This window comes from Adiantum capillus-veneris, chromosome 17 (assembly GCF_014529385.1).
Source record: "Adiantum capillus-veneris isolate H3 chromosome 17, ASM1452938v2, whole genome shotgun sequence".
In the NCBI taxonomy this organism is placed as follows: domain Eukaryota; kingdom Viridiplantae; phylum Streptophyta; class Polypodiopsida; order Polypodiales; family Pteridaceae; genus Adiantum; species Adiantum capillus-veneris.
Window position 1 is genome coordinate 144,372,250 of NC_140947.1, and position 14,540 is coordinate 144,386,789.

The 14,540-nt window shown below is 43.0% G+C and overlaps 1 protein-coding gene across 2 annotated transcripts; it reads right to left on the reverse strand.

Annotated features, from left to right (window-relative positions):
• Positions 1 to 1,525: 1,525 nt before the first annotated feature.
• On the reverse strand, positions 1,526 to 4,883 carry LOC147438248 (pentatricopeptide repeat-containing protein At2g33680-like). Of its 2 annotated transcripts, none has more exons than XM_086487543.1 (2): positions 4,512 to 4,883; positions 1,526 to 4,403 (listed from the first exon to the last, which is right to left on the reverse strand). In XM_086487543.1, exons 1-2 carry the CDS (start codon positions 4,561 to 4,563, stop codon positions 2,209 to 2,211), a joined length of 2,247 nt encoding a protein of 748 aa, XP_086343669.1. In that variant the 5' UTR covers positions 4,564 to 4,883; the 3' UTR covers positions 1,526 to 2,208. The 2 variants fall into 2 exon arrangements, with proteins under 2 accessions (XP_086343669.1, XP_086343668.1); XM_086487542.1 differs by having other exon boundaries at positions 1,526 to 4,406.
• Between the last annotated feature and the right edge of the window lie 9,657 nt (positions 4,884 to 14,540).

Here is a 14,540-nt window from a genome sequence, read left to right on the forward strand (position 1 = left end):
ATTGTCCAAATCAAAGCTGATGAATAGTTCCATTGACTTCATGGTTGCGTACGGTAGTCGAGGTCTTCTGCTCTCCATTGGTGCTTCTTCAATGACCTAAAGATGCACAACATATATTAGGAAAAATATGAACGTTGCGTGGGCCTTGTAAGAATCCCTAATTTTAAGGAATTAAGGCCAATTTTGTGTAGACTTTGGGGGACAAGTGTATTTAATAGGCTACCATTTTCACCTATTTTTTACTCAAAAGTTCATCTCAACCTTACATGTCAAAAAAAGATTTTTTTTTACCTTTTTTGGACTTACACTTACTAGAAGGCCAATTTTTGGATTTTTCTTTTCCCTCCAAAAAAATAACTCTCTCCCCCTCCCTCTCCTTTGCATCCCTCCTACGTCTCCCTCTCCTCTCCTCTCCCTCTTCCCTAACTCTCTCCCTCTTCACAGGCCTACATATAACTATGCTTCGCGTGACCACGCCCTTAGTGAACGACCTAGAGGGTGAATGGTGCATGTGCGCACTCTACATCTTTCTATTAAAAAAGGCTAGGTGTCGCCAAGGCCTTCACACCTCTCTCTCTCTCTCTCTCTCTCTCTCTCTCTCTCTCTCTCTCTCTCTCTCTCTCTATGTGCACGCACGCATGTTTACCAGACCTAGACTCGATAGGCAGGCAAACAATAGGCCCTCCCCCCCCCCCCCCCCCCCCCCCCCCTTCTCTCTCTCTCTCTCTCTCTCTCTCTCTCTCTCTCTCTCTCTCTCTCTCTCTCTCTTGCTCGCGCACATACACACACATCATGGGAATTTTGACGACCTGCAACTCCTACAAAATAATCCATGTGCACAGGATGCCGTCTTTTGATCTCCTCAATATGTTGGTTATGTGCACCTCTCTCTCTCTCTCTCTCTCTCTCTCTCTCTCTCACACACACACACACACACACACACACACACACGCGCGCACACACACATAGGATGGAGCTAGTCAGCTTGATGCACTTCATGATTGTCCTTCCCTAAGCGTATAGATGCACATCAATAAGCCCCCCGCCCCCCCACCCAAAAACCCAAAAATAAAATAAAATCGTCCCTCCCTCTTACTGCATGTATCTTGTATCCTAGCCTCCCATGGATCAACCCCTTGCCACATGACCACATTTTGTTACTTTGTACTTTAGTCCTTTCTTGATAGATGGAGGACACACACATGTATATTTGATTTGTCTCATAAGCAGACTTCGACCTCTAATACAAGTAGAAAGATCTCTCTCTCTCTCTCTCATATAGTTACCGGATATAATTGTTGTCACATGGATCACCATCTTCACCAACGCAAGGCTAGCTTCACAAATGAGCTTCATCTTTGAAATGCAACCATAGACCAGTGGCACATACTTAGACACAACACCCACATCCACCTGAGAAGACCCAAATACTCACACTAAAGCAGATCAAAGTGACTACTGAGCCCCATAGGAGGTGGATGCCATGGCCATGCAAGGATACCACATTGTGAGAGTGACACCATAGTGAATGAATGTTTCATTGGTATCTTGTATATTTAGACGGTTATAGGTGAGAGGTACATTTCATCGTATCTAGTGTTTAGGTCTCATAGGCCTCATTGGCCTTTTAGAGACCTTAATATACACTCGCTCTCTCCCAGTTCCCTCTGGCATAAGAGGTTCAAAACTGTTGGATGGATATTTGAGGTCCTTTGGGACAGTTCCTTAGACACTAAAACTTCTCTTCTTCTTCTCCCACAGGAAAAGGTTAAAGTACTTTCTTTTTTGCTCTTGATCATTGGCAAGTAAACTGCCTAAGCATAATTGGAACTTGAGGTTTCATCCCATTATGCTTGGCATAACCACAGAAATAACTGAGCAGTTATAAAGAATCATCCTCACAAAGACGTTCCCCTGCCTCGAATACAGGCAAGAAACCTGCATCTTTGATTTAAGATTTGTCGCTTTTCATAATTTGAGATGTGTGACACGATCGACTGAGAATCACCACCCATTTGCCTATCCATAAGTTTAACAACACATGCTGGCGCAGGTATTTTACTAAGGGCACAGGCAACTGCCATCATGCTACACCTCCATAGCTTGCAAAAATTTGCAGGATCAATAATTACATTTGGGGCCTCCCGCATTCAATTATAATCCAAAGATTTTAGATTCGCGAAAATTTCTTTGCTTTGCGAGCCCCTTTTATCGCTGATAGCTGTGAATGAATGGGAAATCCCACTCATCATTCCACCAACCCTCCCCTGGCTTCTTCGATGCTTGCTTCTTGACTCGCATTGCTTCAATCATGTTTGCATCCTCCTGCCTGCCGGCGGCTGCATAAATATTTCTCATACTGACATAATTCGCGTCATCCCCTTCATCTAAACGCACTACCTGGTCAAAAGCCCACCTTCCAAGCTTCACATATCCCCATTTCTGACAAGCCCCCAGAAGAGTGTGCCACATTGTCAAATTGCCACAAGATGATATTTCTTGCGCAATGGCTACAGCCTCTTGTAGAAGGCCTGCACGACCGAAGAGATCAATCATACAAGTATAATATTCTGCACTGGGGATAATGCCATAGCCATTAGTTGCCAAGTCAAAGAACATCTGGCCTTCAAACAACAGACCTTCATGACTGCACATATTGAGCATGACCATAAAGGTTACTGAATTGGGCTCCATACCATCTCCAATCATATTATGAAATACGCGGAAAACAGCATCTTTCTTTCCAAGCTGGGCTAATCCCACCATAAGTGCACTCCATGAAACCACGTTTGGCATAGACAGCTTGTCAAAGACATCTTGAGCTTCAACAAGCATGCCACAATTAGCATACATATCCACTAGAGCAGTGCCAACAATTGTATCATTTTCGCTAACCCCTTGCCTCACAATCACAGCATGCACAGCTTGGCCCCTGTGGACTATACCAGTGCTGCCAATAGCTTTCAAAATGCATGAAAAGCTAGCCGCACTCGGAGAGAAGCCACTTTGTTGCATATGTTCAAAACAGTCAAAGGCATCTTCACAATATCCATTGTCGGCATATCCTGCAATGAGCACATTCCACGTTACTATATCCAAGATGGAAAGATCCTCAAAGACCAATTTGGCTCTCTCAAGTGCACTACATTTAGTGTACATATCTATCAATGCTGAGCCGATCTGGATGTCTTTTTCCAAAAACCCATACCTGAGAATGTGAGCATGTAATGTGTGACCCATGTCTATAGCTGCTATGTTGGCACAGGCCTTCAAAATACATAGGATGGTGATTCCATCCGGAAAGAAGCCCCAGTGCTGCATCTGGTTATAGCATCTTAACGCTTCCTCACCATACCCTTGCTCGACATATCCACTAATGAGCCCATTCCATGTTATTACATCCAATAATGGCAGCTCATCAAACACTTCTTGTGCTTGTTTAAGCTCCCCACATTTGGCATACATGTCTACCAAAGCATTGGCAACCAAAATATTCTTTTCCAGTAAATGTAGTTTAAGGATTTCTTCATGGATTTCTTTTCCTTTATCTAGAGCTCCAGAGCTACTGCACGCTTTCAATAAGCATACTAAGGTTACCGGTGTAGGAGAGAAACCCACTTGCAGCATACAGTCATAACACATCAGCGCTTTCTCACCTTTGCCATGCTGGGCGTAGCCGGTGATAAGTACGTTCCATGAAACAATGTCCCGATTAGGAATCTCATCAAACACTTGCTGGGCTGTCTCAAGTGCACCGCACTTAAAATACATATCTATGAGCGCATTGGCAACCACAATATCCTTATCCAACAAACGCTCCCTCACAATATGAGAATGCACCTCTCGGCCCTTCTTTGCGTTCCTCAGGTTAGCACAAGCTTTCAAAATGCAAGAGAATGTGAAGGCATTTGGAGAGAAGCCCTCTTTCTGCATTTCTTCATAGCATGTCAACGCCTTTTCACTACATTCGTTTTGAGCATACCCAGCTATGAGAACATTCCAAGAGACTATATTCCGACTGAGAAGCCCATCAAATGCATCTTGTGCTTTTGCAAGCGCACCACATTTGGCATACATGTTGATTAAGCTGTTTCCAGCAAACGAGTTACTTTGAAATAACCCACTCTTAGTAAAGGAATTGTGTATCTCAATGCCCTTTTGAAGATCCTTTTCTCTACCACATCCCTTCAGCAAGGCACCGACAGATGCAGCAATGGGTTTGTGAATGGCTAGCTCTGCCGCCGCCTCTTTCCGCTCTTCCTGTATATCAATGTGAGAAGACACATTCGGGCTCTCCAATGAGTGTGTCCCTCCTGTCTTAGCTCTCCTTGAAACCTGTGTGAATTCCGCTGTCGCCTTCCCATCATTTTGAGGAGCTTGAAGCCTAGAGAAATCGGTATGCTCTGCTGATGCCAAAAAAGACACATACATACAAGCATAAAGACGCCATGTGGTAATGGACTGTGTGCAAGAAAATCCATCTCCTATTGACTACCGAGAGGTAATTTTACCTCGTTGTTGCCCCAGAACTGGCAGACGCCCATCAAAGAGTTGCAGCTGCATGTCAATTCCCTTGTTGGCCGAGGGCAGCAACCGCCGTAAGAGAGTGAAACGCTCTCTCGCAACATCTTAACATGCTCCTCTGTGTGTGTGTGTGTGTGTGTGAGAGTGTGTGTGTGTGTGTGTGTGTGTGTGTGTGTGTGTGTGTGTGTGTGAGAGAGAGAGAGAGAGAGAGAGAGAGACTTTTGACGCTTCAGACGGCCATCAACCCTGCAAGGGTTTGTTCGTGGAACTTGCAATCGGCAGGGCCTGGATGAGTTCATTCCATCGTTAGAAGGGCCGATGTGCGAGCTGGGTGAGTGGGGTGGAGGACACCAACAACTTAGAATGTAAAACCCAGAGCGATTTGAGTTTCAAACTTCAGTAAGATCTACTTTTTGATACTTTTTGAGATTTAACTTAGTAAATTTAAGATTTGAAGACGAAAAAACCTACAAACTTTAGAGAAATTTAACATCAAGAACTTCAAATGTAATCAATTTAGACAGCATGGTAGTGTGATATAATGTAGGTGTAGTGGTATTAGTGGCACCTAAGGCTATTGTGCAAAGGTGTAGAGAAATAGCTTGTGGTCAAAAGTGATGTGTGAGAGAGAGAGAGAGAGAGATTTGGAGAGAAAATGTTTTATCGTCAAAATAGAGGCCTTTGCTTGTCTTTTTGGTCCCAAGAGAAACCACCCCCAACCAAAAGACCATCACTATCGACGCTTGCTCGTGAAAAAACCTAAGTTTAACACAATCCCACCTATGAATTTTGAGATCCGCTTCTAAAATTTCACCTCAAGGTGATAGCACTCGTGAAACTCAAAGGGTCCGTGCTTTGGAAAAAAACATCATAAGTTTAGTGCAATCCTACCTATGAATTTTGAGATTTATCGCTAATTTCCACCGCAAGGCAAGGTGATAGCACAAATGAAACCCAAAGGAATTTAAATGTAAAAATCTTCAAATATAGCAGAGGGTTGCCCCAATTCATTGCACCCTCATCAACAATGCTTCAAAAAAAATCATTGTTTATGATGGTGTGCCATTAAACCACTTCGATGATGTTAGCTATGATTCTGGAGGTGGGTTTTTAAGGAGAATCTCGGAACATGCCTTGGAAATTGGAGAAATAAAGAGTAAAATGATAGGAGAGTTTTGCAAACACCGGTTCAACGCTTACACACCTGTTTGTCTCAATGTAAGGAGATATAGAAAAATCTCTGCCTTTAATGTTATTTTTTACTTGCTAAAATTGCAAATTCTTAGCTAGATTCTGAGCTTGCTTAGAAGAACACTGGCAAAAGCTACAAATTTCAGTGCAAAAAGCTGGTGAATGCTTCAAATTTTCACCTAAGAGCTCGGATGCTTTTAATTAGAAGATGTATATTTGTTGTTTTATAAATTATAATTTTTTTTTGTGCAATGTTTTATGGGATTGCAGTCACATACCCATTTCCTTGGCACAGGAGTTGAATTTTAATTTTGAAATTGTCATTTTGACCTTGAGAACACCTCAAGGTGATTGCACAAGTGAAACAAAAAATTCAACGTAAAAAAACCTTCAAACACTATAAGAGGAGTAGTATATAACCGCTAACATTGCCACGGAAAAACAAAGGAAAATAGAAAGAGAAAATATTGCGTACGCGACAATAACCGCGGCTAAAATCGCGGTAGTAGTTTAAAAGCAATAATCGCAGTAATAGCTACGGTAATATACCCGCAGCTAGTATCGCGTCAATTGCTACTCATATTACCGCGCTAATTATCGCTAAACGCCTATTCAAAAATAAAGGTGCTCATTTGGGCCACCCAAATTTGGCCTGCATTAAACAATGAAACATCAATTGTTTTTTGAAAAAGTATACCAAAAAAACAATAAATTGAAATTGAATTTACTTTACCTTGACAATTTAATGTGCAGTAGATCAATTATTTAAAAAAGTTACAAATAAAATAAAAATAGTTGTGTAAACATTGTGCCATATTGTGACTTTACGAAAGTTTGGACAAATATTTTTTATCTAATCCTCCTCGTCCTCGTCGTCGTCCAAAGGCATGTGCGTTTGATCACCTTGACTCTACATAAAGCCAAACCAAATTAAACAAATATCAACAGCTCAAAACAGTTGATACAAAATTATTTGTTTAAACTTACCGCTTGTAGTGATCCAACCGCTGCGTCGAATTGCTCGCGATGGATGTGGTTGTTCTCGAACAACCATTGCCAAGTATCAAATTCTGTATGCCTCTCCCGATACTTGACTATCTCTCTAGTTGGTCGAGTAAGAGTGATATTTCCCTAAGTTAGCAAATAACAAATCATCAACTATAATCTTTATAATCACCGATTTAGGTTGTAATTTAATCAATCTTACATATTTGTCCTTCCAGGCTGCTTTGTCTCCCGAACCATAGTGCGTGGGAGTTTGTCTCGCGCGAGCTTCGCATTGTTGTCTGTAGGATGAGCCCATTGCAGCGTGATTGCTCTTTTCTTGCATTGCCCACTCCCACTCCGCATCTGCCATGTTGCCACCGCGATAGCTCTTGTCTAGATCTCTAACCTGGTTGACTGTTGCGAGTCGTACACTGGACTACTTGTTTTTCAAAAATGTTTTTATGTAGCCCTCCAACCATTGTTGTGAAAAACATTGATCAGGGGCATTTGGAAATCTAGCATGTAGTACGTCCTCAATGTAGCGTGCATGATTGGCGGGCAGTTGGTCTTTAAACTTTACAAAACAATTCTTATACGTCTAATACATAAGAAATTGAAGATGGCATCGAAACGCCATGCCCTGTGTTGTACCGAAGTCCACCTCCCCACCATATTTTACCCTGTAGTAGCGTCCATGCGTGTCTGGCACGGGTGCATCAGTATCCTCATCCTCTGCGTCAGGGACGGCATGCTCTGAAATAGGGGACTTCGTTCCCCCGCCACTACCAAAACAAGCGAAGCCACAAGATCCCCCGCCGCTTTGTCTCTCTCGGTGCTCACTGCCTTGAGACGAGCGTTGATGCGTGCTACTAGAAGAAGTGCGTCAACGGTGTTCTGGCAAAGTAGGAGTGGAATGGAGTGGCATTGTGATGCCATGGGAGGGGGACCTTGCGATGCCATGGGAGTGGGACCCTTCGATGGAAGGGGAGTAAGACGATAAGAAGGGGCCGTAGACTGAGGTGCTGTCGGTCCGAGGTTTGGATGTAAGGAGTCCCTCCCTGACTCCCCCATGGTGTGGACTACGGAGAAAGACAGTAGGCCGCAAGCTGCTGCGGAGTGTAGCGGCTAAACAAACCCTCCGTCAAACGGAGGTACTGGTCTCGTAAAGAGATAGCCCTCTTGAGGTCTAGATCTACGATCGCTGGAGGAACCTGAGTAGAGTAGGTGTAGGATAGCCATGCCTGCAATTAACAAAAATAAACCTATTGACACTCATGGTTTAGGGTTAACTAGCCTGAAATAATCTTTATTTCTTTTCTTGTTCTCACCGTCTGAAGACTCGGGTCCGCTAAAGGCGAAGTCCACCCCGGGTGGGAGCGGGAGCCCACCTGGGATGTGAACCAACCAAAAGAAGAGCCAAATGGCTGCTCCCCACCAGGCGGTCTCTCGTCTGACATCTACATTACAAAGAGCAATATGAGATTTAGCTTTCCCCCCTACTCACTCATCTATATATACGTACACAAGTATATATGCACACAACATACTAGTAGACCTAAGTAGGGGCTAGTAGTGCCAAAGGTCAAGTGGCACCTCTTTAGATATCATCACAGTCTCAACCGTGGTAAAACCAAAGGTACATTGCGGTAATCCATGCATGAGTGATCAATGACCGCAACACCACGATTAAAAAAGAACTAGACCCAAGAGAAAGCGTCTAAACTTCGGGTGCTATGCTCCCGTACTTAGTGTCTACATACATGCATAAACAAATATATATACAATTACGTAAATGTAGCCATCAATTTGAGTAGAGATAAAGAGCTATGGTTGTAAATGTAGCCATCGTTTTGTGTTGTGCGCAGAGCGAGAGTGCTCTTGCTTCTGTAGAGTGCTTTGAAGAAGAGCTTCTTTATTGTGCTTCTTGCGCAACATCTCTTTACAGCAGCTCCTTGTTTGAGGGATCACTGTGTACATTGCATGCTTGCCTCCATTATGAGGTACGGTACCGTTGATGCCGTGTCCAACCTAATGCCGCGTCTGTGGGGAGAAAGAGATAGGAAGAGAGAGACAAAGATAAAGAAGGTAAGGAGGAGAGAGTAGAAAGTAACTTCTGAATTCCATCGGTTTCACGTAATGAAGGTCTTTTTTCAAAGCACTCTACAGAAGCAAAAGCATACCCGCACTGCGCACACCACAAAATGACTGCTTCACCTACAACCATTGCTCTTTATCTCCCTATTTCTTTATCTTCCTCTCTCTCTCTCTCTCTCTCTCTCTCTCTCTCTCTTCCCCCTCTTTCTCTATTTCTCTCTCTTCCTCTCTCTCTCTCTCTCTCTCTTTCCCTCTGTCTCTCCCTCTCTATTTCTCTCTCTCTCTCTCTCTCTCTCTCTCTCTCTCTCTCTCTCTGCCCTCTATCTTTCTCTCTTTCTCTATCTCTCTCCCTCTATCTTCCCCTCCCCCCCCCCCTCTCTCTCTCTCTCTCTCTCTCTCTCTCTCTCTCCTCTTCTCTCTCTCTCTCTCTCTCTCTCTCTCTCTCTCTCTCTATCTATCTATCTATCTAACCTCTATCTCTCCCTCTCTATTTCTCTCTCCCTCTCCCCCTCTCTCTCTCTCTCTCTCTCTCTCTCTCTCTCTCTCAATTGTATTAATTCGCCTCTTTCTTGTAGTTTGATGGGTAAAATGTTGTCAAAAGATCACCACATGCCTCCAGATTGTTGACAAGCTAGATCGTATGTCACTGCACTTGGAATGGAGTATGAGCGCATCCATGCGTGCGTCAACGATTGCATGTTATACCGCAATGAGCACGCACATGCTACCTCATGTCCCGTGTGTGGGGAAGCACAATACAAGACCGGAGTAAGCGGAACACACCTACCCCACAAGGTATTGAGACATTTTTCATTAATTCGTTGCATTCAACACATGTTTAAAAGCAGGCCTACCGTGGAGCTCTTCGTGTGGCACACCAACCACCGCTCACATGATGGAATGAGCATGTCCCTATCGATTCACCTGCAGGGAGGCACATCGAAAATTAATGGTCAGAGTTTGGGTTGGAGTCTCGACACTTGAGGCTTGGGTTAGCAAGTGATGGTGTCAACCCCTTCAGCACTAAGTCTACTTCATGGAGCACTTGGCCTGTGGTGATCGTCAACTACAATATTCCACCATGGGAGACAACAAAGAAGGACAATATACTTCTTTCCTTGCAATATTGACGTCTACCTTGAGCCCCTCATTGAGGAGTTGGAGGAGTTATGGAGAGGCATTCCTATTGTAGATGTCTCACTTGCAAAGGGAGGAGAGAAGCCATGTGAGGGGAGTCCTTATGTGGACAATGCACGACTATCCTGGGCTTGGAGAGATTTCTGGTATCTCCCTTCTCCTCTCTCTCTATCTCTCTCTCCCTTTAGTTTTCCCTCTCTCTAACAATATGATATGTATGCAGGGTTGTCCACATCGGGTCACAATGCATGTCCTCTTTGCAGGCCATCATTGGTGACAGAGAGGTGCAATGCCTTGCGCAAGGTAATCTATCCAAACAACCATCGTTTCTTACCGCAAGTTCATAGAAAGTACAAGGCTCCAACAAATGGGAAGACACCTCTAAAGCTCACGATGGCAAATAGGGCAACCATTTGGTAAGAGCACCACAACAACAATCCGGCTCCGTGTCCTCCACCAAAAGGTATGTCAAGGTATTCCATATTTTTAAGGTTTACATATTGAAAGGACATAAAAATACAACACCTCTTGGATCCCATGCACATATTCAAGAATATAGCCCAAACACTGTGGGACCACATTATTGGCAAGAAGGACTCATTGGGTGCGAAGGAGGATTTGAGGGTCTTGAAACGTCTCCTTGCCTCTGCTACTCCACGCCATGTCCCCAATGGAAAGATTGTGCTTCCTAAGCATCATGGATGCTAGCCAAAGAAGAATTAGACAAAGTGAAGGGTGCCATTGCATCTATTCGCACACCAATAGGATACATGAGGTCGCTAAAGGGAGCTTTCACAAGGGCGAAAAAGGGTGAAAGCATTCAATTATATGGGTTGAAGTCCCATGATTGGCCCAAGATGCTTCAGGTAATGTCCCTCTCCCTATTCTATCTATAGTTTGTGTGTATGACTTTCTCTCACTTTCCCTTCCCCTAATTTACATTGTAGTTCATTCTGTCGGTGAGTATGTGTATATGTCGGGACAAAAAAGTCAGGGATGTTATTTTCAAACTTGGAGAGCTAGTAAGGTACACCACAAGACTCCACTCAACTACACTTTTTTTATGTACACAAAATCTCAACTAGCACTTATTGTATCCTTGTGTGTTTTCTTGCAGATTTGTGAGCTCCAAGGAAATTGAAATAGATGTTATCCCTGCTTCTCAAACACTTGCAACAGAAATTGTGTATGCCATTGAGGATGCATTTTTTCGATCGGTCCTTCTTAGTCAAATCCACCTCTTGGTTCACGTGGTGGAGGAGATCGCTATATGTGGAGTAGTGCACGTACGATGGATGTTCTTCTTAGAGAGGTTTTTAAAGACTCTTAAAGATTTTGTGCGGCTACGGTCTCAACCAGAGGCATGTATGGCCGAAGGGTGGATCGTGCAAGAGGCATTTGTTTACATCTCAGAGTTTTTGTTGGCACAAGTTGATCCTTCAATGCCTCGCATGTGGTCAGACAAGGAAGATGCAAGGATGACTTCACACTTGCTTAGTGGAAAAGGAAAACTATTTAACATGGATATGAATCTATCTCGAGTGGTCAATAACTTTTGTATTTCCAATGCAAAGGTTATGACAAAGTGGGTGGACTTGTGGACAATGGCAAAGGCGTGTTTGCAAGAGAGAGAAGCATGGAAACAAGCACATGGAGGAAGGAGGACACCCCCAGTGCCTAGACACCTTGCATGTTTCCCAGATCTCATTAGTGGAGAGTGGATTCATGAGAGAATGACCGAAGCAAAAGCGTACAGAGAAGACATCACCAACAAAAAATGAGAGTATGCACGAGGCTGTGTACCAAAGGTAGAGTACTCATATACCTAAACCATATTGTAAAGTTTTTTCTTGATTTTATCTTTGTATTTGATAAAAGACATTTTCCTATTTTGTAGTGCCTTTCCTTTAACTCTATGCGGTCAAAGGGTCGTCACTTTTGCATACGCCACATTGATGAGCGTAGAACCACCATGGATTGTGGCATCATGGGTGTGAGGTCCCCAACCCCGAGAAGATTGGGGTGACTTGATAGATGGACTTCCTTTGTTCTCCTTTTCCATTGACGACACCCTACTCTATTTCCACAAAGTAGAGATACGAGCAACAGAAGAGAGGAAGTCCTCTATCCATCGTTTGCGTGGTTATAAGGGTCATACGCCACAAGCCAGGTCGATAAATTTAGGATTCTAATGAAGCTGTTTCCTAACATAAAGATGAAATCCCATTGACATATTTAGAATCCATAAACAACGCCTTTTTTCCCACGTTTAAGAGGCACGGCCGCTATCCATAAACCATAAATATGATAGGTAACTTAGTCTAAACTAAATAGTAATCTTGTGTCACGTAGATTTGGGCCGTCTCGACTCTTGGCACAATGAGTCTCTAATTTCACTTCTCTTAATAAAAGAGAGTGGAGAGTTTCTCGATTAATCGAGACCACCCATCCTTGACTGACAACCTGAACCAGCCCCCACTTTCCACCCCACACTCACACTTTTTACCACATTGTTTTACATATACAAACAATGTTCCTTAATTAATTCCAGACACATGTTCTTTTATACAACGCTTCAAACAATACCAAAACAATTCAAACAAGGCCTAATGAAGATAGCCCTATATTTCAATAAAAATAACTTTTCCAATTGCTCATGAGTTTGCTGCTACCCGTGGACTTCCTCTGTTTAACAAACAGAGCCTTTGCAAAGGATTTATTCACTAACCGCGTATTGTGCAACCTTTCCATCTCGCTAACCGTGAGGCATCTTGCTAACCGTCAGGCATCCCGCTACCCGCGAGGTATCCCGCTAACCGCGAGGCATCTTGCTAACCACTAGGCATCCTGCTACCCGCGAGGCATCCTGCTAACCATGAGGAACAAAAGAGAGCCGATAACCTCAGCTTGATCTCCGCTAACCGCAGAATCATCTCGCTACCCGCGAGGAACAAAAGATATTCTTTCAACAATTCTTCTCTTTAAATGATTCTTCAAACATGATCACCCAATTCTTCATATCAATCAGAATCCACTTATCAAACAATATCAATTTATTAAGCAATAACAACTCAACAAACAGTGACAGTTTATCAAACAGTTCTTTTACTAATCTATAAAAACATATGCTTGTTTCTTGTGATAGGATCACGTTTTTCGGACAGTTTAAGGGATTCCCTATGCTTAGCTTCCCAAGTCAAACATGAATAGCAATACAGAATTATAAATTTGTCTTACCGGATTTGGACCGCGTGCGGCTAACTCCTGTGCTGGAGGTTGGACGGCTTCGACTTCTTCTTCGATTGATGCTTCCGCATGAGATACGTTCGGAGTAGACACCTTTTTTGGTGGTGCAACGGCATGGGCGTCCTTAGAACTTCGCGTTACACACTTCGGAGCCATATCTTCGGAATAGAGAAAAGAAAAGCGCGTTGTTGGAGAGAGGGAGAGTGTGTTCACAAACCGGGAGACGGTACGTCGAAGATTGGAGATGGAGATAGCTTGAAGGTGAGAGGTTAAGGGAGAGAGTCTTCCTCCGGCGCATTGTTGCAAGAGAGCTTCCGCTTCCGTAGATATGTGTGTTCAAAGTGAGAGGAGAAGGGTCCTTTATATAGGCCCTAGGGGGGTGCTAAGAATACTAAGAGGGTTTCAAGAATAGGAGAAGGAAAAGCTCGCGCGTCGTCGTGGCTCTGAATTTTTATTTTATTTTTGGACGTTTGCGAATCTTATGCGCAATTTTTTTTAAAAGCTCTATACTTACAAGTTCCCATTCTTTCTTAAAAGAGAGAAAGAAAGAAGTATCCTAATTTTGACTCACCTCTCTTTCTTTCCTAAAAATACTATCTCTAAGCTTTTTCTTCACACATAGATTAGGTTTCCACATAAACCTATTGTTCCACATAAAGAAAGATCAGAAATAAATAGATTCTGAACCCGATTTTCAATCCGATTGCTCTGATAAACTCATGATGACTCACAAAATTGAGAATCTCAATTACTTTGCTAAATAACTGAAATGACTTATATGGATAAATGTTGGGTACATTACAATGGGCAACTTTGACATAGATGGCGATGAAGCCAGGTACTGTGAAACTATTGAAAGGATATTAAAGGTTAATTTTAGAACCTTTCATACCTTTATCTTCAATGTAAGTGGTTTGAAAATGTGTCTAAACGACATGAGAATGGCCTCTACATGTTGAACTCTAGTATGCATCACATAGGGAGGTATGATAATTTAGTTTTACCGCGTAATTGTGAGCAGGTGAATGACTACCTTTTTTATTCTTATTTGCTTGTAACATTAATTATACAAATGTTACTCACTTTGAGCTTCTCTTTTATAGGCCATCTATATCCCAACAATCCACCAACCAAAACATTGGTTTGTAATTTCCGTAACATCTCAGGGGAGAACCATTTTTTCCACGAATGAAGTGGAGACCATCTTCGACCCTCTTCCACCTCCTACTTTGAATGAGGGGGAGATAGAGGAGAGGGAGGTCAATGAATCAAGTATGCCGGCGACAAGTCTTAGCAAGGATGATTATCATGATGATGAAGATGATGAGATGGAGGATGAAGAATTCAAAGATGATGAAGCC

Coding starts and splice junctions, on each gene's coding strand:
- LOC147438248 (XM_086487542.1), bottom strand. CDS start 4,563: ATGCAGCTGCAACTCTTTGATGGGCGTCTGCCAGTTCTGGGGCAACAA. Junction 4,407..4,511: donor AGTTCTGGGGCAACAACGAG/GTAAAATTACCT, acceptor TTTTGGCATCAG/CAGAGCATACCGATTTCTCT.